The 27,258-nt window shown below is 37.1% G+C and overlaps 1 protein-coding gene across 1 annotated transcript; it reads right to left on the minus strand.

The window, feature by feature from the left end:
• Nucleotides 1–6,548: 6,548 nt before the first annotated feature.
• rbm17 (RNA binding motif protein 17) lies at nt 6,549–26,930 on the minus strand. Its single transcript, XM_028451347.1, has 13 exons — nt 26,865–26,930; nt 23,742–23,876; nt 23,036–23,152; nt 22,796–22,962; nt 21,443–21,555; nt 21,140–21,191; nt 17,287–17,427; nt 17,046–17,197; nt 16,825–16,875; nt 15,162–15,235; nt 13,810–13,908; nt 13,662–13,734; nt 6,549–6,819 (listed from the first exon to the last, which is right to left on the minus strand). The coding sequence occupies exons 2-13, from the start codon at nt 23,862–23,864 to the stop codon at nt 6,716–6,718; spliced, it is 1,266 nt and encodes a 421-aa protein (XP_028307148.1). The 5' UTR covers nt 23,865–23,876; nt 26,865–26,930; the 3' UTR covers nt 6,549–6,715.
• Nucleotides 26,931–27,258: the final 328 nt, after the last annotated feature.

Consider the following 27,258-nt stretch of genomic DNA (forward strand, 5'->3'; position numbering starts at 1 on the left):
CACTTCTCTCCGAGTGAACATGACGCGGTACTTGTGGACGGAAGAGGAGATGGGGACATTTTTTATACAATTATTACTGCCACATTAGACGTGAAACAACAAAGGAATACGGAGTGTTATAAGGAGGTTCTGAGCGTCATTCTTTCTAAAGCGAAGTCTCGCGAGATGAGATTTCACGGGAGTTGGGAGGCTCCAGCCCAAAACAACGTTCAATGGAAACACGTTCAAAGCGCAAATATACTTTATCGACATTTAGAAATATCGCTTTTATTTTGCGAAAATATGCAATGGAAACCCAACTATTGTCTTGAATCAACGTCATCAATTAATTATTTTCTGGTTTTATTGTGTGGTTTTGTCATAATTTGAAAGCTACAGTAAATTTGACAGCAAAATATATATTTTTGCTATACGATAACAAAAACTACAACAAACAATTAAACTGATGATTTCAATTGGTAAATTCCACATCCATAAGTCTTAAATTCCAGAAAACTAACCCACACATTGAGTGTAAATATTACATAGAATCCATCAAATTAATCAATAATAGTCTATCCACACATTCGATTTGATATTTATTTGGAGATTAGAATTCTGACTGCTTTGTAACCTCTTTAACCTGGACCAGTGTTTCTCAAATGGGGGCATGTGTACCTCTAGGGGTACGCAATGGCAATAAATGGGGTACTTGAGAGATGGGGGGAAATTAACAAATGAAAGCAATACAAATATGATATACTGAATAATAAAAAGATGAATGAACAAACAACAAGAAAATAAACAAAATGACACCAAAAACACACTACGTGAGAGAAAAATACACAAGATCACTACAAAATACATGAAAATTACAGAGAAACATACAAAACGCCATAAGAAACTTCCCCAAAAACCTTCACACGGAGATAGAATAATTGAAATACCATCAACACACAAAAACAACATCAAAAACATAGAAAATAAGAGAAAATATACTAAACAATAAAAAGATGAAGACAAACAACAACAAAATAAAAAAAATGACACAAAAAACACAAAAAGAAGATAGAAATGATCTTGATTAGAACATGAACTGAAAATATAAGGGTCAGTCTTGGTCCCACGTCAGGAGGGAGATTACTGTAAATGATAAAAAACTAGAAATAAATCTATTCAGGAGCCACTAAATACTGTTTAATTCACTTATTTATAAAGTTAGATTCTTTAAAATGTGTGTTATCATTATCATTATGTTCAATAGTTGTTTTTTCACCGAATTCAGACCAAAATGTTGTAGTCAGACATAAGGGGGGCTTGGATTTAAAAGTCAGAGAAAGGGGTACTTGAGCCAATCAAGTTTGAGAACCACTGATCAAGACTGATCTACCTTAATGCTTCTTTATTCCTTTATTTTTATTTTTTTCCTTTCTATAATGCAGTCATTTATAATGTCATGTCCTATGCACTTGGTTGTTTATTACTGGGGAACAAATGTGCTGTGCATAACATTCAAAAAAGAAAAGAAAAAAATGTAATTGAAAGAAAAAAAAAATCATTTAAAAAAGTTGGTATAATTATTTTTTAAGTTACCTTTTTTTTTTTTTTAAATCTGAAAGGTATTTTCTTTCCTCGTTTAAATATGTGATCATTTTCTGATCAAAACCTCCCAATACATAACATTTAAATGCTAACAGAATTAACTTTTTCTTTTTTTTTTTTCTTTTACAATAATGGGGAAAACGCGTTTTCTTTTTTATTATCAGGCAGTAAAGTGACACCTGTTTACTGGTTGCTTAAGCAGAAACTGTAAGCAGTTTGTTCCCTTTGAATGTGAAACCAAAGCTGAGGGAAATGTGCAGAGCCTCACCTCGGCACGCACGCACACACACACACGCGCACACACACACGCACGTACTGGGAGTTATTGTAACTGTGTAATCCCCACTTGTGCAAAAAACAAAATTCAACCATTATGTATTTGAGACTGCCACAGAGGAAGGTTGTGTGAAAGATCACATCTATTTATTATGATACATATTTTTTGACTTGATGCTAAAACAACATTCATCAATAACTTTGCAAATATGGCATTATTATTTATTTAGTTAATAAATTCTGAAAGTTTTTTGTGTGTGTGTGTATGCAACTTCATCCAATAACAAATATGCGGTTTGTCTTTTCGTAACTCGCTATCAGCTATGTATTCTATTACACAGGAAATTGCTAATATCTACAGTCGCACCTCCAGGAATAAGGTGGACCACACAGCAGTGCAACTGACTGATTTATCTGGGAGCTTGTGCTTCTTTTGCCACTTTACGGGATTTCCAAACTCTATGGTTTGAAAGCAAAGCAGCTTAATTTATTGTGTTTCGACACACAGAAAGTGTTCACATTGAGAAACTGTACATGTGAAACAAAAACTAACAAATCTCTTTGGAAAAAAAAAACAAAAAAAAAAGGATAAAGGAAGATAAAGTGTGCTCCACAGATAACATTATCCTATTTTTTAAAATCCCTGCAACACTCCACTGCAGAGGTCTGTTGGAATCCACACAGTCCAGTGAAGCCCAATCAGAATAGCAACCAATCGGTTCCCATATAAAAGTCCTGGATATAGAAGATTCCCTCTGTAACCAAGTGAAGAACCACCATTAATAGGGATTAACAATTACTAATGGCTAATTCTATGCCAAAGGACTAAATGAAAATGTTTGTTTCTTTTATAGATATTTATTATTTTTTAGACCTTGCTGTACTTCGTACTATGCTTCGACTGTAAAGTGTACTTTGTTGTTGTGCTGAGATATGAATAACATAGGATTACAAACAGCACATACGTCAAACCTTTTGGAAATGAAACCCTCATAAACAGGTCAGCCTGACGTCTGATACTAATATGAACTCAAACCAACTACTTTCAGCTACCGGCGTCTTGATCGCTCTCAACCTTTGCTGCGTGTCACGTCTGCTGCTATTTAGGTCGAGGCTTATTGGGTTGACTGATGGGCAACCAGTGGCGTGCACACGGACGACATGCTCTGACCATCAGCCGGATACCTTACAGCAGTGGCTCCCAAACTTTTCACAGTCCCACGCCCCTTCATACATTTAACCAGAAGCCATGCACCCCCTACTTCTGCACACTTAAAAAACATAGTAATGTAATGCAGGTTTTTCAACCTTGGGGTCGTGACCATTATGGGGTCCCCTGAAATGTCTAGTAATTGATAATAATAATACAAAAAATTCTGATTAAAAATGTATTTTTATGATGATTTAATTATTACTATTTTTTCAAATTATAACTGTATTCTATACTTTCACTTTCTTAAATATCAATCCAGTTCGAATAAAATGCAGTAAAAAAATATCTGAGCTGGCGCATCTTGTCACTTTGTCACTAATCTTGGCAACAACATCATTAAAAAGCTAATTCTAGAAAGAAAGAAAAAGTCTATGGAGATGCCAAACATTTATGATATTAAAATGGAACCACTGATGTAATGTCACATACAATGTAGCCCTACAGTAAAATTTGTCTCTGAATTTTACCTATCCTGTTGCAGAGTAATGTATAAAAAAAGAATAATAATCTGAATGTGAATTGGTAAAACAATGTAGCTCTTGTCATATTTGCGCTTTTTTGATGAGATTGTTTCTCTGTTACTCTTACATCAGCTAATGTGTAATTTGTGGCAATGCATAGAGGCTCCTGACTGCTGGTTGATTTATATACTAGTTTCCAATCTTTATTTTTCATTCATGTACCCTCATGAGTTACCTGTACAGCACTTTGGGAACCTAGGCCTCACAGGACTCATATGGACTAATAGTCGTCATAGTGAAGCATCAGGTTATTAATCTTCATGTTCCAAACAGCCTTTAATTGAGAACCCTTGTATAGAACGTTATATTTAAATTCATTCAAAGCAGAGATGGGAAACTTTTATCACAGTGGTGGTCACAAAAATGTGATCGTTTGATCAGAGAGCCACATTATAAACATTCATGTTTGCCTTTAGAACAGGGTGTCAAACTTAAGGCTCGCTGGCCAAATCTGGCCAATTGGAGCATCCGCTTTGGATTTTGGTCTTGAAAATGACAGAGAAAACATTATGATGTAAATAACCCTAAAATTCAGTTGGAGATACAGTATTCCAATCGCTTCAAATGCCCAAATTCACTCTCCAGTACACAGTTATTCTATGCTCATTGATACATGATTGCAGTCATTTTTAATCAAGTTGTCACAAAAACTCAAAAAAAGAAAGTAAAACTTACCATATCTGGCAAATCGTTCCATGTGCTCCCACAGATTACATACATTTCCATTTTTGGTGAAGATCCTGGGGTAACCTGTAACTTTGGGTTGTTGGCATCAAATTGGGTCATGTATGGCCCATGAACCAAAATTAATTTGCACACCTCTGATTCAGAATAATGGCTAATCTGAGCATTAATACAGGAAGAACAAAGAGTTTTGTAGGACCTGGCTGACAAAATATTCCACATTGTGGAGGAAGAGTACCCAAATGTGAAGAATGTTCTGACTCTAATTTTGGAGTAAAAAATATAGCCAACAAGGAGTTTGTTTAAAACTGTGAGCTGTTTGCAGCCTAAAGTGTTCATCAGTGGCCTGATTCCTCCAAGGGTTTACTCTCTTATTACATTTTTGTCGTTGGCTTGTGCTGCCCTTTCAATACATTTTATAGATCTTTTTGGGAATGTAGGCATCTTTTTAGGGTAGACGGACTGTGAGTTAAAAAGGCTGGAGTGAAAATGTTCACATCCAACCTATTTTACTTCACCAGTCACTATGTTATCAGTCGTCATCAGTCAAAGGACAACATGTACCATGGGAGAACAAAACAACAAGGAAAGAACACGGTGTTGAGGAACCACCATCAAGAAGGGAGAATGACTCACAACCCAAAGAGGATTGTCAACAGGAAGAACTCAACCCACCCCCCCCACCTCTAAGAGAGATCCACCTGCTTCACCCCAATAATCCCCTACTTCCCCCTCATCCAGCTTCTCTCCTACCCCTGCCTTCTTGGATTTAACTGCCTAGATGAACAAACTGGTTCTTGCTGGCATAAGACCAACACCCCACCCTTTTCCCCACCATGCTCCCATCTTCTCTCCCCCAAAGAAGCAACAAGCACCACCCCTCCATCCTCAACGATACCAGGCCCAAGACCCTCTTTTCCTCTTACTGATAAGAGCATGATCCAAACAGCCAGCTGTGTTAAAGGTACAGCGACCTGTGTCTGATGTGTGCTAAGTCTGAACTGTAATACGTCTACCACCAGAAAAAGTCAGGGCCTTAGTTAATGCAGCTTTTTTAATTCCTGTGGTGACAGGTAATGAGAAACAAAAAGCTTAATACAGAGACAATAATTTGGTTGATATAGCATGTCATCCAAACAGTTCCCCAGTGTCTCCAGAAATGTTAGAGCTCATTAACAAATCACTGTTACTTTATATTATCCTGATACATCACTTGGACTTAATACTTCTTAATGAAACATGGTTAAATGATATAGTATCAGTAATACTATCTATTGTCAACAAAAGTGCGCCACAAGACTTAAATTATTTCCAAGAGTGATATACCTGCAGGAAAAGTGGTGGAGTTGTGGCCATCTTTAAATCAATGTTTCACTGCAAAGAAATAATGCGATTTTATCTTGAATATCTGCCGTTCGTATTTCTTCTTTCAATCATTTCTTAATAAATGTCAGAAAGATGGTAACAACAGGTGAACAGAGAATGTAACTGCACATTACTCGTAATATGAACTCTTACATGTCAAATTCACTTTTGAATCACAACTTTTTGGGGGCTGCAAAGTTAGACAGAGGGCCACCAGTGGCCCATGTCTGCTTCATTACAAACTACAGCATTTCAGCTGTAGTTTGTAGTGATGTACTGATGTATCAGCTTTAGTAACCAACAGTGGTAGACCTACTGTATCTAAGCCTTCCATTTTTAATCTCCTTATGGTTCCCATCTCTGCAACCTGCTTTCCTGCTCCCATTTACACTTCCAGTGGGACCCTCACTGACGTTTCCTCCCTTGGGGGGCCAAGCCAGGGCACTTATGTAAGTTTTGAATGAGGCTGAATTATCCCTTCCTCCATCTCTCTCCTTAACTCCAGTAAAATAAGATAGTCATCACACTCGCCTATTACCTGGACGAGTATGATGATTTAACAATACCTTGTGTTTTTATCGGGTCAAATTGCACTGCTAAATATTTTTATTATGCACTCTTGCGTTTTATTGTGGCTTGTATGTCTTTTATGATCCCCATATCTTTGCACTCTGTATCACCCCTATTGGGGACAAATAAAGTCGATTGATTGATTCACTCTTGCTAAAACACAGCACCATCAATGTCATGGACCCATTGTTCTGTTAGAAAGGGGAATCCACTCAATATCAATTACTCTACATCTGAATGTCACATCCACATACATCAGGGGAAACAAGACATTTCAGAATAAACATCAGCTGTGTTTTCATTGAAAACCTAAATAAATCCACAACACAAAATAGAAGTTAGTGTGGACATAAAGATATTTTAATCAGAATTCCACAACAGCAAAAAAAAAGAGAAAAAAAACCATACATGAACAGATTTGATCTCTACAAACGCTGATGTTGAGGGATTATAAAAAAAAAAGGTGTATATACAAGAAGGCGTGTCAGCAGTCTCTTCAAGGACATCAAACTTGCTCGCCAAGGTCTAGAACCCGAAACTTGTCAAGGTTGTAGAAGCACGCCTTGACGATTCGGCCGCCAAAATACCGTCCGTTCAGATCCACCACGGCTGCAGAAACAGAGATAAAGGAGTGAGGTCACACTGCTCCTCTGTGGAGATAATACTGATGAGACTGAACCCAGCTCTATCACATGGCAGTAAAACTAGTGTTTTACCACCCACGTGTCAGATAAATGTCAGTTCAACACTGGGATTTTAACCTTCCTTGAATGGGTAAAAGGGAATGTAGAGTGTATGGAGAAATAAACAAAAAATGTTATATCAGATAAAGACATAGTGTAGACCTTATATTAAATTATACTGTTTTATGTCAAACAAATGCAATAACACAAGAAACAATATTACAATAAACAAAACACTTGATGCAGATGGCTTCCCTCCAGAAAAAAAGAAAAACAATAATTACATATATTACTGCATACACATACTTTTTGAGTTTGAAAGGGAGTGAGTGGAAGTATAAACTTATTAGTCCTCTTTTCCTACATTACAGTATCAAATAATCACATTTTCCGCATCCTTTCAGTGTTTTTTTAACCATTTCTGCTGTTCATAAATTCATTTTGTCTCATCTTTATATGATTTTCATTATAAAACACAGGAAAAACCATATTACACACTTTCAAAATTGTCAAACATAAGGATCTTTTCTTTATATTTTTCTTTTAAATTGCTTGATATTTGAACATTTTAATTTCTATTGGCAAACTGTTCCAGAATCTTATTCCACATACAGTATACTGATACACAAAAGCTTTTCCTAGTTGTCCGCACACTCAGACCTAAAATTAATTTTACATCTCAGCTTGTAAGCCCATTCCCTCTCAATAAAGAGCTTCTGAATGCTTTCTAATCATTTATTCTTGGCCTTAAATGTCCCATGTTAAGGTAAATGGACTTTTCTGTGCTTTAAACATCATAAAGTGCTATTAGGGCTGCATACACATGCCCAAAGTATTTTTTTCACCGATTCCCTCAATCATTAGTTAGATGATGATTTGCTCCTTTTTTTTACTGTAGGGCGAGCCCAAACACCTCACTCCAATTTGATGATGTGTCCCACTTTGATGACGAATTTGACTCGGCACTGAGCTGGAGAAGCCGCGCCTCCAGGAAGCTCAGCCCCCACGCTCCGCCTCGTGTTTATAAAGCAGCATGAGCTCGGCTACTGAGTGGGTGGGGGGAGGGCGGGTCGTCCTCTGGCCCTACGTCACCGTGCGGGCAAGAGGATGTCAGTGTCTTGTCTATTGACATGCCCACTCATGAATATGCATAAGTAGGCTGCAAATCAGCCTGTTTGTGTAGAGTTACTCAGAAAGACACTTTTCAGAGGATGAAACTCTGGAAAACAGATGAGTTTGAGAAAATAAACTTCAAATACTATGTTTTTGGGGTTCTTAGAACAAATGGAAATGGATGAAAATACAACTTGAATGGTTTGAAAAACAACTAAATCTGCAAATTTAAGTAACTTTGACTTGAGGAACAATGACTTGGTGTGAATCAAATATCTTTATATATATATATATATATATATATATATATATATATAGCTTTTGCCCACTTCTGAAGTTTAACTATTGATTGTAAATTTGTTTTGTAATAGATTAGAAAAATGAAAATCTTTGCTTAAAAAAAATGTAAACGGTGGAAATTGCCACTCAAAAGATTGTTTTGATCCCCAATATAAACACTCAATGACTTTGTTGGAAGGGTTTTGCACAGAGCATTGTGGGATATAGAGTCCTGTAGTGTTTTACTTTGTTCTTACTGTGATTTCTTGAGTTAGCCACTCAAAACACTGCCTAAGTGACTTCCCAACACATTTCTGGTGTAAGAATGGTCAGAATTAAGTAAAAACATTATGTCTTTTTCTTATTTAAAAAAAAAAAAAAAACATTGTCTCAAGCCGCTTTATATTCAAATAAAATTTACGGTAATAATCCATTTTTTTTTAACTGTATCAATTCCACCTTGGCATTATCAGCAGGACCAGTCTTTATGAAGCTTTTGTTTTTCTGTTTTGTCCCAGAATGCTCTTGGATAAGTTCAAGCCAATGAGGGTGGCCTGTTCCAGCTGTGAAACCTAACGCATCTACTTCTTAGTCTTTAGAAAACACATTCTATATTTAAACTGCACTGAACACACCACGGTGTCCATGTCATTACATGAGTTCACACCACACATAGAGCTGTATTCATCAACAACACGACTCCAAGGAGGCTGTAGCTTCTTGGAAAGAGTAACCATAATGATACAAGTACCTCACATGAGTCATGACAACAATGGCTGTTTCTTCTTCATCTTGTTTTTGTGAGTTTAATCTGTCTGCTTAGGTTTGTTTACAAGAACAGAAGGAGAGCATCATGTTTAATCTTTGGGTTTAAAGCTGACTTTACTTCATAAAATCTTTATAAAACAGTGCTAAATGTAACCACTGAGTTGACAGAAAGTTATGCAGCCTGTGCATAAAATCCTTCACAGCCCGTGCGAATAAACACAAATGAACACCACACCAGGCATCATAAACTTGTTAGAGCTGGTGAGCAGAAACACGTGAAAACACACGTTCTCTGAACACAAATGACATGGTTATGCTGCACACCCAAGCCATTTATTATTGATTATCACAGCCAGTGCTGGCCTGAGGCAAAATTTGAGGTGTTGCCCCTTTGGCTCACAGTAAATTCCTCTGCCCATCTAGATATCCTCACACAAGTACCTGAATATCTTTTTAGAAAACAAGTCCAATCAAAATAGTTGCCTAAAAAAATACGTAAGAAATCCCCCACCAAAAATACATGAAATGATTTATATATATATATATATATGTATATATATATATATATATATATATATATATATAGAGAGAGAGAGAGAGCGAGAGAGAAAGAGAGAGAGAGAAAAAATAGTCTGAACAAAATGTAAAGAACTGTCAGTGACATGAAATAAATTATATATACTGTATATATATAAAATGAACAAGGTACTGCACAAAGTAAGATAATATAGGAACTGGTGTTAACACAACAAAACAACTATTAAAATTCCTCTTGTGGTGCATTCAAACTACTTTTAATATACATACAGTAAGTATAAATAAAGAAAAAACAAGTACATACTTTTCTCTTCCTCCAGGTGTGGCGCCCCCTGGATGTTTGACGCCCTATAGCCTACTGCCTATGCCACTGGCCGGCTCATATCATCACCCTGTTGGCTGTCACTTTGTCATACATCATCCTATTGATTGATTAGCTTTATTTGAGCTATTTTTAATTAAAATTATCAATGGGCAATAATTAATTAAGAAATTAATCAGAAAGTAGGGTTAAAAGGAAGATTACATTTTCAATGTAAAGCAATTTATCTAGATCAGATATGGGCAACTTCTATCACAGCAAATCATAAAGATGTGATGGTCTGATCTGAGGGCCACATTAACAACACAGCATTTAAAATATTAACCAATCTGAGCATTAACACAAGGAACAACAATTCTGTCTGTCTGCAAGACCCTTAAGGTGGATGTTTTTTAGCAGGATATCTCAAAAAGTTCTGAACAGATTTAAATGAAATTTGGTGATCTTATAGACAATGTTAAAAGGAAGGAGAAATTTGAATTTGGAGATAATCTGGAGGGTACTGTAGATACAGTACCACTAAACTTGGCAAAGGTTTGCTCTTTCTGAGTGCTCTTGTTATTTTTCTGTTTAACTTTGTTCATTTTTGAGACATTTTGTGTATTTTAATGTAATTACCTCCGCCAAGGAGGTAATGTTTTCACCGCCATTTGTCTGTCTATCCGTCAGTCTGCTAATGTGGATGTTTGTTTGCAGGATATCTCATAAAGCTCAGAATGGAATTAAATGATATTTGGTGAGCTGATACAATTGCAAAAGGTTTTTGGAGATGTTCCTGCAGGTACTGTGGATACAATATCCCGAACAAGTTTTGGAGCGTAATGAGGATGTTTTGCCAGTTCTACAACACCAAATGCTGTTGACTTTGCACCTCTAAACTTGGCGGAGGTTTGCGCTCTGAGTACTCTTGTTTTGTATGTTTTTGGAGTGTTTTGGTAATTGTTTTGTATATTGTTGTAGTCATTTTGTGTATTTTGGATGTTGTTTTGTGAAATGTTGTCATTTAGTACTTTATTTTTGGGACTGCATAATATTAAACCCTACTGATGATGTGTTGTTGTAATAGTAATCCTACAAAAGGGTGTGGCCTTTGGTCTAATTGTCCATGTCAGTTATCTATCTATCCAATTGTGCAAGAACTCCCACTTAAAAGATGACAGAGGTCTGTAATTTTCATCATAGATATATCTCAACTATGACAGACAAAATTAAAAAAAAAATCCAGAAAATCACATTGCAGGATTTTTAATGAATTAATTGGTAAATCCCTCGGTAAAACAAGTATTTGGTCACCTACAAACAAGCAAGATTTCTGGCTCTCACAGACCTGTAACATATTCTGTAACTCACTCAGTGCCATCGATGAGATAACTTGTCATTTCAAATCCAAACGCTCAGTGCCATTGACGAGATAACTCGTCAATTTTTTTTCACTGGGATTACTAGAAAACCCCCTGGTGAAGGTTTCTGATCAATATCTAAGCTGTGGGGTGTTGTAGTGACCAACTGTGCCCTGAAGATGGCAGCAGTACACCTTTAGATGAGAGATTAGCCACTGATGATACCCAGCAAAGGAGGAAGAAGCACGAACAAGTGAGATTATGGCGCTACGGAGTGATATTGTGATGTATCCAGCATCTCACAGCTCCACATACTAACTCAGAACATGTGTGGACATGAGTAGATTATTGATAATGTTGCGATGGTGAGATAAAACCATCAACTAACCGGGCCAAACGGGTCATCGCTAGTGGCCTAGCCAGTCTCCAGATCTCAACCCCATAGAAAATCTTCGGAGGGAGTTGAAAGTTTGTGTTGCCCAGTGACAGCCCCAAAACATCACTGCTCTAGGAGGAGATCTGCATGGAGGAATGGGCCAGAATACCAGCAACAGTGTGTGAAGACTTACAGAAAATATTTTACCTCTGTCATTGCCAACAAAGGGTACATTACAAAGTATTGAGATGAACTTTTGTTATTGACTAAACACTTGTTTTCCACCATAATTTGCAAATAAATAAATTAAAAATCCTACAATGTGATTTTCTGGATTTTTTTCACCATTTTGTCTCTCATAGTTGAGTTATACCTATGATGAAAATTACAGGCCTTTCTCATTTTTGTAAGAGGGAGAACTTGCACAATTGGTGGCTGACTAATTACTTTTTTTGCCCCACTGTATATTCTAGTTTCCAATGTTGTCAAGCTTTTTAAAATTTCTATTCATGTACCTCCTTAGACAATTTCATCCATGTAGATTTTGACGGAGATGCAGACAGCCAAAATGTATTTCCTTGCAGTTTGGTTGGCTGAATTGTGAATGAGAGAGAGCAGAGTTTGTCCTTGAAGGAGGAGCTCAGAGTAGAGCCACCACTCTCAGCATGTATTGCGTATTCTTTCCTTTGAAGGTGAACCTGTAACTGCAGGGTTTTGCTGAGTGTCACAAAGAACTCTGAAGATTTTACTAGTCCACAACTTCATCCATCAAAATCAACAAACATCTCTGGATCTTTTCAGGTCAATACATCATTTTTTTTGATTACTTTTAATAAAACTTTGCTCTATGCGGAGGATGCATGAGCTGAATAGTCAAGAAAGAATTTTCAACACATAGTGAATCTAATTCAACAAAATTTCAGCCTCTTGCAGTCACCCTGCACCACATACCAAGGTGGCCTCAACCTGATACTGAGTCAACCTGCTCTCTGAAACCATCAAAGCCTTCGTTCTGCCTCTGCAACAAAACATTGCGTATCAAAGACAAGTATAAACGGCGTGTGTGTGTGTGTGTGACCTGTGATGTAAGCCAGGATCTGCTGTGTGTGATGTAACGCCGCTCGGGAGCAGCGTCTCACCTCATTTATGATGTGGGCCGACTTATTAACAAGAGTTCACATTTTCACCCACATTATTAGAGAAATTACACAATCGGGCAAGAAAGGAGAATGATCTAAGAAAAGGCCTCGCACACACACACACACACACAAGGGTGCAAACTGCGTTAAAAAAAAAGCAATCCTTTTTGAAGATACAGCTTTCCATGATTTGGTGTTCTGTTAGATCAGTGGTTCCCAAACAGGGGTACAGGAGAACATTGCAGGTGGTACTCTGAAAGATTTAACAATTAATTTAAAAATAATAAGTTAATGTTCCTAGTTCCTTTTTAGGTTTTTTTTTCTTTTCCAAACTAACAGTAAAATTGCTCAATAAAATACTATGTTTTCTTGTAATTCATTGAAACAGGATTATTTTATGCTGTCGAGGCCAGTTTTTTCACACTTCTGACAATAAGAGGCAATAATTAGCAACATTTTACAAAATAGACTGTATTTACTTACTATTGAAGTAATCACATTAAAGTAGTAGTTTAACTAAACTCCACTTTAAATTCCACTCATTGTTTTTAATTTGTAGATTAAGCCTTAGGGAACCAATGTTGGAGACACATTTAATTCTAAAGTAAAATCGGAATAAACCAGATACTTAATTCGGAATTAAGTGTTCACAAGAAAAAGTTTAAAGAGGATTTAAGTTTTATTCTGAAATAAAGAGGAATTAAAGCTCTCATGTAACATTGCCATTTATGGGTTTAGGAGAGGCCACTGTTCAACAAAGGAAAACGCATATGAAATTATGGAGAGGGTACTGATATGAAGAGGGGGTACACATAATTTGGCAAAAATGCCAAGGAGGTTCATGAGACAAAAATGATTGGGAACCACTGTGTTAGATGACCTCTTAATACTGACCTTTAATGGCCGATTCCACCCTCTCGAACTCCAGAAATATCCTGACGGCTTCATCATCGAGCACTTCAGCAATCTGAGAGAAGAACACGCCATTCTGAACGATCTAATCACTTCAGTCATATCAAGCTTGGTTATTTCTGTTGCTTACCTCAAAAATCACACATTTAGTCACTTTGCCATATTTCTCGCACTCTTCTTTGGTCTCTCCCTCCAAATCTTCATCCACCTCTCCTCTGCCCACCATGTTCTACAAGCAAATTAATAAACATGACAAAATTAACAATTAAGTAAAGTTTCCTCATCTCCACAGGCAAATGTGTCGCCTCCATAATTTCAGTGGGTGACCAAAATAAGTTATTGCTCTCAGACAAACAGATATTGTCAGAGACCAGAGATAGGCAACTTTTATCACAGCGGGGCCACAAAAAGGTGATCGTCTGATCTGGGGTCACGTTATTAACAGTTGTGTCAGCATTTGACATTGTCACCAATCAGAGCATTAATAAAGGAAAGATGATTGATCAAAGATGACAGGTTTGTGTGTTTTTTTGTCGTTTTGGATGTTTTTTTGTTGTTGTTTTGTGTGTTTTTGGAGTCATTAAGGATATTTGGGGTTTTTTGTGCTTGTTATTTTATGTTTTCTGCGATGGACTGACACCCTGTCCAGGGTGTACCCCCGACTACCACCTAAGGCCGCATATGGCCCCGGGGCTGCAGGTTGCCAATGTCCATCTTATGCTGCGTTTACACCGAATGCGTCACAAAATGTCCAGATTACCTACTAAGTCAATGGATAGATGTGCCCCAGATGCAAAATCGTTCCTGTGTGGCGGTGCGGACCGCACGTCAAGTGCATTGGCCGTGCGAGCGCACTCCCGATTTTACGCACACCCACAAATTCGCAAGAGTTGAAAATACTGAACTCATGTGGATGTTTCGCATGACGAAAGCCAATCAGTCTTTGTGGACAATGACATCAGGCCGTCAACACGGACACCGGTCTGGTCAACTATTCAACCATGGAGTAGAAGCTGTGTGTGACCACCTGGAGCTGTATGGCACGGCCTTTATAACCGGGACAGGACTAGGAAGGATTTGGCATGGAGGAGAATCAGCAAGGAGGTGGTAGTAGTAGGTAAAAGTTATCTCTGTAGCTTTCATCTTTGAAAGTCGGCACTGAGCTAGGATAGCATTAGCTGCTAATCATATCGGCTTTTTTCACTGGTGGTTTATGTTTATGAGAGGAGAAAAAAGAGTGCAGCTCCTCGCTTAAGCAGGCAGTGAAGCTCACCCAGTTGGATGAGTCAATGGTGGGCGGGGCTTCGCTTCAGAAGTGCGTATGAAGCGAACGGGGACATTTTTTGATCTTGCCGACCCTGCGGTACGTTTCGTACGGCAGATGCCACTGATGCCGCAGAAGATGCATTCGGTGTGAACGCAGCATTAGACCTTCAAACACACACACGCTTTTTACAATGATATCTAAGAACAAACACATACCCTTAGCAAGACCACTTTGGTTGGGTTTTTGAGGATCTCTGTGAGTGGGTTCATCTCAGACTTTTTGGAGTCCGCTGTGAGAAGGAAAAAAATATAAAAGTCAACAAGTGTGTGTTTCATTATGTTACTCTGCAGCCTCACAGTTGTGGAACACCTGTATCCATTTTGTATTTTTTTTCTTGACCAAAAAGTCTTCTGACATTCTGACAGGATCGTAGGCCCGTGATGATGGTTCTAATGCTACAGCCCTGTTTAGCATCACATCCAGTTCCTGACTGTTAGGTTTACACTTATTAAAACTTCAGTTTGTATGATTACAAATACTAATACTAATATTTGCTTAATGAAAGCAATAATGTTCAATCATAATCCTTATTCCTGGAGGTGCTACAGCAGATTGGATTATGGGCACAACTTTTTGTGACAGTAAGGCCTTAAAGAATAAAAAAAAAAGAAAAGTTAATAGGTATTTAACTTGTCTGTTGCTTATATGAGAGTTGAGCATTCTTTTTAAATTTTAATCAATAAACTGTTTTTTTTCCTGCCACTCAAACCAGTAAGTAGAAGCCACAGGAATAAGGTGGATAGCAAAAACACTTGCACTAATAAATACAAAAAAATAAATAAATTAGTCAGATTGGATAGTTTTACTCAGCTCATTTAATGACCTTGCATGACACACTAATGTGAATCAGCACAGGCATTGAAAACCACAGTTAAAAACACACACAGGATGCCTCACTGCTTCAAACCAAATGAAAACATGGCTTAAAGAACCAGTGAGTAGCGTTGGGGTCAATTATAAATGTAATCACGTAATTGATAATTAATTACAATTATGGCATAATTATAATTGTAATTTTTAAAATCTATTGCTGACATAATCATAATGAAATCTTAATTGAGTTATATAATTTACTTTATAATTGTAATTGCCATGAAAATGCCATTAAAATGGTCAATTACATTTTAACTCAACACAGGGCAACCATGTTACAGGTCTATGTACAGTTCTACAAATATGTAGTTAATAATTATTAACATATGTTTCATGTCAAGCTTTCACACATTTTACCTTTAAAAAAAAAATTAAAAAAAATCGAGGAGTGTACTGACGAAAAAACGGCTCAGATGCCAACACCAAAAATATTAAATCCCATTGATTAGGGAGCCTAAAAAGGTAACCAATGGATAAGAAATACATTAGATGATAGATATTTGTTTGTAATGTATTTTACAGATGATTTAAGACCCGTTATCAATAGATAACGGGTCTTAACACAAACACAAACGGAAGGTTAACTTGTACTTGGTTATTTTTCAGGCTCAGTAATTGTGATTATTTGTAATTGAACTTTAGTAATTGAGAACGTAATTTTAATTGACTTTCTAAGAATACAAAATACTTGTAATTCAACTGTAACTACAAAAAATGCTGGTCACTGTAATCGTAAGTTAAGTGTAATTGAAAATGTAATTGAAGCCAACCATGCCAGTGAGTAGCCCATAATACACTGCGTTTGACAACAATTACTGCTCAGATAAAATAAGGATTTACTGCAGTTTTACAAGATTTAGGCAATCACTCAGTTATAATCTTAATCGTAACTGAATAACTGAAGTGAAAACAAGTCACAAAAAGGAATTGAAAGTGAGAGCTGACCTGCAGAGGCTCCGGCTGAAGTCTCAGCAGTAGCTGACTGGATGGAGCCAGCTGCACACGCACACACAGAAACAAATGCACACAAGTTCACTATGAGAAAGAATTGATACTGGGATGACATTTAGTGATCACTGGCTGCGCTGCTATGCACATGTGTACACATTTAAGAAAGGTTTGACATGTGTTCTACACCAACATGATCTCTGATGCATTGCACGTACGTTTTTCTGCTGCATCGCCCACGATGATCTTCCCGCCCCTCTTGCTGGTCTTTTCCACAGACAGAGCTGTGCTTAGACCCTGCTCGTGCTTCCCCAGGCCCTGGCCTTCTCTGAAACCATACTTCTGCATGATCTTGTGGGCCACTGTTCCTCTGAGGGGCAACGCAGACAAGGTTATGGAAGTCAAAGGTACCAGTGAGTGAACTGTAATCAGTGAAGATGAAACCAAGGTCTCACTCACCCCATGTTGGCCAAAAAGGAGCTGGTTGGTGCAGGTGGAGAGCGAGGCCGGTCTGAGTCGTCATACATGGGTGGAGGGATGGCAGCCTTAGACCCTCGAGCAGGACGGCTCTCATCATCATAGGAGAAGGATGATGATGATGATCCTACAGAGGGAAATCCAACACTGGTTTTCTTTCTTTTTTTTCCTAGTATTTTTATTGGGTTTCATATATATTTTTACATATATTCTTCTCAAGGTACATACAACCCAAACACAAAAACACACAGAAATACACAGAAACTATATGTAAATTAGGTATACAAAAAAATTACAATGTGTTTCAAGTTGGTCGGTACAACCAATTAATATCCTTTTACACAAAACTGACAAACTTTAGTCTTCCAAAGATTACATATTATTGACTAAGGACAGAAAAGGGCCCCAAGTCTCATTAAAATTGTCTTGTACTTAACTTCATTATCTCTAAGTGATTGAAGAACATTAGATCTTTCAACCAAGACAAAGAAGGTGGAGGTTTTCAATCCTTCCAATGAATTACGCAAAAGCATTAACATTCCTCTCCCTGGTAGAAAAACAAACATCGTCTTCAGGTACACCAGACACAGAGATTAGAGAGCTGGGAACCAACACTTGTTTTCTGTTGGAAATTCAATTTAAAACCAACCAATAAACCAAGGAGCTGTTAGTGTGCAGAAACCTGTTGTTAGTGCTTTGCTGCCCTCTGCTGGACTATCACTGCACATGAAATACTTTCCTATTGCCACTGTACAGGTGCTGGTCATAAAATTAGAATATCATGAAAAAGTTGATTTATTTGAGTAATTCCATTCAAAAAGAGAAACATGTATACTATAGTCATTCATTACACACAGACTGATATATTTCAAATGCTTATTTCTTTTAATGTTGATTATAACTGACAACTAATGAAAATCCCAAATTCAGTATCTCAGAAAATTAGAATATTACTTAAGACAGATACAAAAAAGAAAAAAATTCTAGAAATGTTGGCCAACTGAAAAATATGAACATGAAAAGTATGAGCAATACTTAGTTGGGGCTCCTTTTGCCTGAATTACTGCAGCAATGCAGCGTGGCATGGAGTCCATCAGTCTGTGGCACTGCTCAGGTGTTATGAGGGCCCAGGTTGCTCTGATAGTGGCCTTCAGCTCTTCTGCATTGTTGGGTCTGGCGTCTCACATCTTCCTCTTCATAATACCCCAAATATTTTCTATGGGGTTATGGTCAGGCGAGTTTGCTGGCCAATCAAGAACAAGGATACCATGGTCCTTAAACCAGGTACTGGAAGCTTTGGCACTGTGTGCAGGTGCCAAATCCTGTTAGAAAATGAAATCTGCATCTCCATAAAGTTGGTCAGCAGCAGGAAGCATGAAGTGCTCTAAAACTTCCTGGTAGATGGCTGCGTTGACCTTGGACCTAAGAAAACACACTGGCACATAACATGGCACCTCAAACCATCACTGATTGTGGAAACTTTACACTCGATCTCAAGCAATGCAGATTCTGTGCCTCTCCTCTCTTCCTCCAGACTCTGGTACCTTGATTTCCAAAGGACATGAAAAATTTACTTTCATCAGAAAACATAACTTTGGACCACTCAAGCAGCAGTCCAGTCCTTTTTGTCTTTAGCCCAGGCGAGACGCTTCTGATGCTGTCTCTTGTTCAAGAGTGGCTTGACACTGGGGCGGTGTTTAGCTCAGTGGGTAGAGCGCCCGCCTCATGTACAGAGGCTATAGTTCCTCACCTGCAGCGGGTCCAGGTTCGATTCCCGGCCTGGGACCCTTTCCTGCGTGTCATTCCCTGCTCTCTCTGACCCCTTTCCTGTCAAGCAACTGTCATATAAAGGCCACTAGAGCCAAAAAAATCCTTTAAAAAAAAAAAAAAAAAAAAGAAAAAAGAGTGGCTTGACACAAGGAATGCGGCAGCTAAAACCCATGTCTTGCATACGTCTGTGGGTGGTGGTTCTTGAAGCTCTGACTCCAGCTGCAGTCCACTCTTTGAAAATCTCCCCCTCATTTTTGAATGGGTTTTGTTTCACAATCCTCTCCAGGGCGCGGTTATCCCTATTGCTTGTACACTTTTTTCTACCACATCTATTCCTTCCCTTTGCCTCTCTAGTAATGGGCTTGGACACAAATCTCTGTGGGCGCTGACAAATGGCTGCTCTGGTGTGTTGATGTGTATCTTTCGCTGCAACTACCAAGTCAAATTCCTGGTATTGTTCTAAACTGTACCTGGCCAATAAAGCTGATTCTGATTCTGACCAGCCAGCCTTTTTAGCGATGACCTTTTGGGTCTTGCCCTCCTCGTGCAATGAGGAGGACAACTGTCAGGTCAGCAGTCTTACCCATGATTGTGTAGCCTACAGAACTAGACTGGAGACCATTTAAAGGCCTTTGCAGGGCACCAGGTGTGTTCAATATTGAACCTCTCCACAATATTCTATTTTTCTGAGATACTCAATTTGGGGTTTTCATTAGTTGTCAGTTATAATCATCAACATTAAAATAAATAAACGCTTCAAATATGTCGGCCCATGTGAAATGAATGTATATATTATACAAGTTTCACTTTTTGAATGGAAATACTGAAATAAATCAACTTTTTCATGATATTCTAATTTCATGACCAGCACCTGCAGTATTCCTTCAGAATCCGAAATCAACATACAGTATTTGAGTTTTTTTAAAGTAACCATAACACAATGGCTATCTAAACTCGTACCTTGTGCCAAAACTAAAAAATGTTTTACAACATGTAACAGATCTTCAACCAAATTAAAAAAATATTTTCAAATAAAAATTTTAGCGGTTTATACTGTCAAACTTTGCTTATGGGTGTCATTAATCAATTTTTTTCAGGATTCTGCTAAGTTGTCTAAAATGCTGGTCTGATGCCGATGGTGCTTTGATGTAATTTACTGACTGTTTGGCTGACCATTGCTTCCATTGCTGCCAGTGCAGCACATCTTTGATATATGCGTCTGGGAGAACTTTTGCTGATGCAGCATTTCTCCCTTGTCCTTGTGTCTTGTTGCTGAGCTCAGGCTTGTAATGGTGTATGAACTGTAACATCAAACAGTCTTCACAACCTCAACTTGGCATCCAAAACTGGCCTGTTACTACATTGCCTTGAAGCATCACATACAGTTGTGTGTCTTAGTCAATGACTTTTCCAACCTACATGTGGAAGTGATGATCATTAGCCCAGTTTTAATCAATCAACATAATAAATGTTTTAAAATATGGATGTAATTAATCCAGATTTGGAAATCCAATTTTCCACCATCCAGGATGGCGCCGCATACAACATAATACTTGGCTACCAACTCTGGCTACAAGGCACAATGTTGTATTTTTTTTTAAAATATATATCAATATACAGTGAATGACTGGGGAAAAACAGTTTTGTTTAGTTTGTTATTATAGAATGTTTTTTTGAGGTCAAAAACATTTATATTTGATTCTTTCTTTATTATAATACATCCCTGTAATGGGTAAACAAGTCTAGTGCAAAATAGGGATAAGTGTATTTACACTGATTGATGCAAATGTTTTGTTTCACAAAGCTTTACAACATTTTTCTACTGAATGCAATAAAATTCTATCCTAAAAGTTATCAGTTTTGACTAAAGAGATTTAAATCCTAATGAAAAGTTTTAAATACAAAATTAAGTTTTCATTTAGATTTAAAAAATGCATTAGATTATGTGACCTGATCCAAATCTAAATCCAGATTGGATCCAAGAACCAAATGAAATCTGATCAGATTACTTTTGAAAAAGTGGCCCTAAGAGCACCAAGTGTGATCTGCTGTATAATCAGACCTACCGTCTTTGTCCATAAGAGATGAAGGAGGAGCGATGGCGGCTCCGCCCAAACCTGCCACAGAAGCAGGAGAAACATGAGGTCAGAAGAACGCAACGTGGAAAATCACATTTATTTGGGAGGGGTTGACCTTTAAAGTGTGAGTTCAGGCTTGTAAAAAGTGCTTTGTGTTTATATACATCCTTAATGCTTGAAGTGACTATGGTTATTAGGTCACCAGTCCATTATTAGTTATACTGAGATATGCATGTAGCATCATTTCCTCTGTGATTCAAGGGTTAAACGTGTCTTTGAGTGGCACTCACTTCGTTTTCTTCGCTCTTTCTCGTACTCCTCATCTTCATCGGAGTCGCCCTCGGCTGCTGGAAACCGGGAGAAGCCACTTGGAGCTCCGCCTTCATGCCTGTCTTTCCTCTTCCTGCAATGACACAGACGTAAGAACTAGAGCTGGAACAACGCGTTGACGACGTCAAAATTCTTAGTTTAATTTTTTGCGTTTATTCGCCATCCCAAACATATACTATAGGTTGTCCCACGCCAGTCCAGTGGAAGCGGTAATTCCCCGGAAATCTAACCACTAAGTTGCCCAATGTTTAGGATGAAGAAGCAGTCCAATCAACAATAATTGCGTCTACACCAGCATTGAGAGCAGCGCGAGTACCAAGGAGCAACACATTGCAAAGAAATCCGGAAAACGGTCTTCAAAAATGTGGGAGTTTTTCATTCTTCAACCTTCTAGTGATGTTGTAATTTGCAGACTATGCAAAAACTGTTTAACTTAGAGGTTGTTCCGTGGGTCCACGTGTTGTGTCGCACTTGTATTTAACGAGCAGCTGGCTAGAGGTTTGGTGTGTGTGTGTGTCTGTCTCTGTCTCTCTCTCTCTGCTGCGCTGAGAAGAAGTTTTTAACTTTGAGAAGCAGTTTACTACATGTTTGAATATTTACTCTTGTTAATGTTGATGCAATTTAGAACAGAAACTTGAACAGTTTGTTGCTTAATGTGCCTCTGAAATTTTCCTCTGCTAATTTATGTTATGGGGTTGTGTTGGAATGGCCTATTATTCATGGTTTCTTTTTGTGTTTAATACTAAAATTATATATATTTATACTCAATAATCCTGTTAATAAAATATATCTTCAACTTATTTGTCAAAGCTATTTTCAGGACAAGGACAAACAGTTCTCTTTCATATTATTTCATGAGATGTCTCACTCTATTTTTTTTACTTATTCTTGTTCTACATCCCCTGTTTTTATTATTTGTTAAATATTTTTTACTTGATGTTGTTCTACCTCACCTTTGTTAATTTCAATAAATGTTCCTTTTTTTAATTGAGACTTGTACCATTTGTTATCATTATTGTGTAATCTTCATGATTTAATTGAGGGAGAAAAAGTAGTATCGGCTCCAAATATCGGCTCAAGTAAATCGTCAGTCCGTGTCGGTCATCGGCTAAGGCTGAGCATTGATCAAGTATTGTTAAATAATCGTTACCTGAAACATTAATTGTTAAATTAATAAAAAATAATAATCGTTAATTAGTCGATTCATCAGGAAAAAATAATTGCTAGATTAATTGTTTGAAAAAACAATCATTTGGGACAGCTCTAGTATGAACCTAGTGAGGTGAACAGGTTTCACGTAGGTGTTGCCTTACTTTTCCCTCTCCTCGATCTCTTTCTGCCGCTCCTGCTCCCTCTGACGCTGCCGCTCCTCTCTGTGGCGCTTCATCACCTTCTCGTAATCATTTGGGAACATGGGGTCGTACTCGTCTGCCAGAGGAATCAGCACATCACTGGAGGAGTAACCGCTGGGCACTGGGTCCTGTAGCCGACAGTAGCACAGGAAGATATTTACAGCATCCCAATATTTGCACCAGAATGACATCGCCACAGACCTTTAGTCCTGCTGCAGCGTGTGGGGGCGTGTCAATGATCTGCCGCTCATCTGCTGAACCGCCTCTTTTCAGATCAATGACAGGTGCCAGGACAGTGGTCTGCTTCATGCGCTGGGTCTAAGTGGCATCAGTAGTGAATGAAAACAACTTTTGGACAAAATACACATATAGTTTCAAGAAATGTTAGCTATGTAGTTAAACCACTAAAAATTGAACCGTTTTAAAAAAAAAAATCTTGTGTAATGGACTAGTCAATAAGAAAATATTAGTGTAGTCAACAAGAATACTAATCAGTTGGAGACATCCCTTATGGTTATTGTCCAATGATGATTTCAGTAGTGTACAATACTTTTAGGAAGGATTAGATTTATCCACCCAATAAAGAGAACACAAAGGATCCACACACTTAAAATTTAAGTGGGATTAGCTCAGTGAGTTTCTACCAGAAGCCTTAGAAAATATCTTACTTTATTTAAAAAAATATTCTATCTGGAGTTGTAGGCTGCTTTACTTTGACTGATGAGTCTTTATTCATCATACCACCATAACAAATGATCCAGGTTACAACACAACCTCAGAGAGCGGTTGGATTGTGTGTGTGTTTTTTTTGTTATCATTTTATTTCTACTTTTTTAAATTTTCTTTTGTTTTCCTTTATTTCCTCTTTGTTTGACCATGTTCTGGTTATTGGATGGTGTGTGTTTACCTTTGCCTGTGTCAGAGCTGCCTTCTTCACCTTCAGCTGGGACTGCAGAAGCTTGAAGTTCTTTGACCAGCCTTCGGTCTTGGTGTCACTGGCACCGACACCCAGGTCATCGTACAACGACATTCTTAACGATTCCTTCGTTTACACACAAACACAAACACGAGTTTATAGTTTATTCATCCACAGTGAATGCTGAGCCTTTGTTCTATTTTAACATTGAATGCCTTACGATCCTTGATCTAGGATAGATTACCAAAAAACAAAGAGCTTCAACTCTCCTTTGAAGACTTCCCACAAGAGAAAATTTGTGATTCTTGTACTGGTATTTCAGCCAACCACATGGTGTCAACTCTGAAAATTCTTCAAAGCGTGGAGTTGTTCAATCAACTAACCCAAGTGCAATATTACAGCTAATCACAGGCAGCATTTTTACATTTTGAGGATCCTACTGTATAGGGATGTAAAGATTAATCGTGAGGCAGTTAAATATCGATTCAAAGGTTCACATCGATACTTTTTTTTTACAGCAAAGGGCGCTATCTATTTAAAATTTGAAATTCTGGACACACCACCGTGTTTTAAGTCAGAAGTGTGGAAGCATTTTGGCTTCCGCAAGACAAAATGAAAGAGATGAGAAAGAAGGAACATGTGAAATAGTGGTAATAATGGTGAGAGGGGCACAGAGAGGAAAGGGAGAAACAAGAGAGAGAGAATGAAAACCATAGTTTGTTTATTTATATTATTTCTTTGAAAAGTTATTTGTTTTAAAGTCCAATTGTTAAGGCACAAAATACATTTTCAGCTGCACTTTTAGAAAGAAAAGGAACTATTATGCAGTTTTGCATAGTTTACTGTAGAGCCAGAATTTAAATGAATAGGCTTCTTCTTCATTTGTATTATTTATTTATTTATTTCATTCAGGATTTATTTTTAATTAAATTGCATTGTTTTGCATAGTTTATCAGGGGATTCTTTAAAATATTTTTCAGTCATCATTTGTCTACGGTCTCATTTTGTAAAATAATTCGTGAGAGAATCGTATCGTGAACCCAGTACAGTGAATCGAATCGTATCGGGAGTTCAGTGAATCGTTACATCCCTACTACCGTAGCAGGTACCAAAAACTGGAACTAAAGGAAGGGGCATCTTTTGATACTGAGTAGTACCGAAGCATAATCCATCCATCCATGTATCCACTTTTACATGCTTGTAAATGCAGTCTGCATACTTTATACCAGTGGTTCTCAAACATGTTTGGCTCAAGTACCCCCTTTTTCTTATTTCTGAATCCAAGTACCCTCTTTGTCTGACTACGACATTTTGCTTAGAAAACTATTTAAAAACAACTATAGAGCATAATGATGGAATGAATGAGTGATACACTTTTTAAAGAATCTCATTTTGTAAATAAGTGGAAAGAAACAGTACTTGGTACAATAGTCCCCATCCTTTTTTGGATCTTGACCCCATTTTGCTATCAATATTTTTTTTCCTATGATTAGTTTTTGATCATGTTTGAGAGCATATATATATATATATATATATATATATATTTTTTTTTTTTTTTTTTTCTCCATTAATTAATTTTTTTTAACTGCATTTTATTTGAACTAGATGTTATATGTTACTAGATGTTTACTAGATATTTCACAAAGTTAAAGTATACAAACAAAGTTGTTTAAGATTGTGTGTTTTATCTATTTATTTAAAAAATAAAATAAAATAAATAATATTTCAAAAATTGCAAAAAATCTATTTTAATTTTTCAGAAATTTCAGGCGACCCCACATGGGGTGCCGACCCCAAGGTTAAAAAAAAAAATAGTTTTAGTGGCTCCGAAAAAGATTGATTAATATAGTTTTTTTTTTTTATCATTTCCGGTCGTCTCACACCTGGGGTGGGACCAAGACACTTTATTTGTTAATTTTCCTCACTCTCTCTCAAGTACACCTGTTGTGTCATCACGTTCCCCCATTTGAGAAACATTACCTTATACAATATGCCCTTACAGCTACATACATTAGGGTAGAGGATTTTGCTCACCTATTTATGACATGCAAGTTTGTTAATAGGTTTTAAGTGAACATGCAAAGCTCTAGTCGAAGTGCATCAAAATTTTCTCAGTTATGGATGAAGTTTTGGTTTTTAATGCAAATTAAACGTTTACATTTTCAAGTGCAACAACTAATTACTATGAGCATTTTTTCCCCCATTCACAAAATGTAAGTTATTTAGCTTCAGTCTAATATCCACTCAATAAATACTACTGATACTAAATACATAACTACAGGATTTTAATTTAAACGCTAATCTATTGTACTATGTCTGAACAATACATTAATAATTTACTTGTATCATTACTATCCTTTCTATCATTTCTCCAAACAGACCTTTTGTACAAGAAGACAGTCCACAATGATTGTAATTTAAGTTATCTTGTACTAAATAAAGTCAAAAGCCTTATTCATTAGTCTGTCCTCATATATATATATATATATATATATATATATATATATATATATATATATATATATATATATATTATTATTATTATTATTATTATTATTTTCACAACATAGTTTACTTGAAACGTGGAAGACACCAGAAAAAGGCAGAGATATAAAAACTTCTGAACATTTGAAATGCATACAGAGTCTGAAATGTGTGTGATACGCCAAGTTTTGAATCATCTCCCTTTATATCATATGAGGAATATTACACAGGATAATGTAGACACAGGCTCTCTGTTGTGGACAAATAGGACAGTATGTTTATGCTACATGAATGCATGGTCACTATTAGTTACTAGCCTACGCAGGAAAGACGAATAATTATGGAAAACTTGAGACAGAAAACCAACGGCTTATAGTGTAGGCTCACATAAATCTATATAATGGATAAATGCTGTTTAAGAAGGTTAAACAGCTTCAGAGTTAGCAGCTAACCAATGTGAGCTAAAGCTAAAGGTAGCCAGCAGAGAAGGTTTAGCTTTAAATTTTAAATTGAAAAAAAACTCTTGAGTCATACCAGCTTCTAAATATAATATAAACAGAGCATACATCTGGTCAGTGGATCTAAATAAATGCGTAGAACACATGACATAAATTAAACAATTAATCGTACCTCCTCGCCGTGGGTGACGGAAGGCAGCAGCACAACAAACCGATTCACGACAGTGAAAGACAGTTTACGTCATATGACGCACTCTCGCCATCTAGCGGTTGGATGACTTTCCTTACTTTTAGCTACAGTTTTCTCATTTAAGGTAGAACTTCGTCATAAAATAAATATTTCTAGGAACAAGGTTATTGCTAAAACAAAAACAAGAAAAAAACTGTGAAGTCAAGATTGTTAAAACACACCATGATTCCATAAATTGAAATTAACAACAATATACAGAAATGTAAGTATATGAAATTGGATCCGAACAGGTCTATAAAAAAAAGTCCTCATTATAAACTCAATTTTACGGAATAACTTGTTTGTTTTAATACATTCCATTCATTTTTTTTATTTA

This window comes from Gouania willdenowi, chromosome 6 (assembly GCF_900634775.1).
Source record: "Gouania willdenowi chromosome 6, fGouWil2.1, whole genome shotgun sequence".
Taxonomy (NCBI): Eukaryota; Metazoa; Chordata; class Actinopteri; order Blenniiformes; family Gobiesocidae; genus Gouania; species Gouania willdenowi.

Bases quoted from the DNA above. Each gene is read 5' to 3' on its own strand.
- rbm17 (XM_028451347.1), bottom strand. From the start codon at position 23,864: ATGTCGTTGTACGATGACCTGGGTGTCGGTGCCAGTGACACCAAGACC. The intron at 21,192-21,442 runs GTGAGTGCCACT...CTTCTGTGGCAG, and splicing joins GAAAGAGCGAAGAAAACGAA to GTTTGGGCGGAGCCGCCATC. The intron at 13,909-15,161 runs GTATGTGTTTGT...ATTTGCTTGTAG, and splicing joins CCAAAGTGGTCTTGCTAAGG to AACATGGTGGGCAGAGGAGA.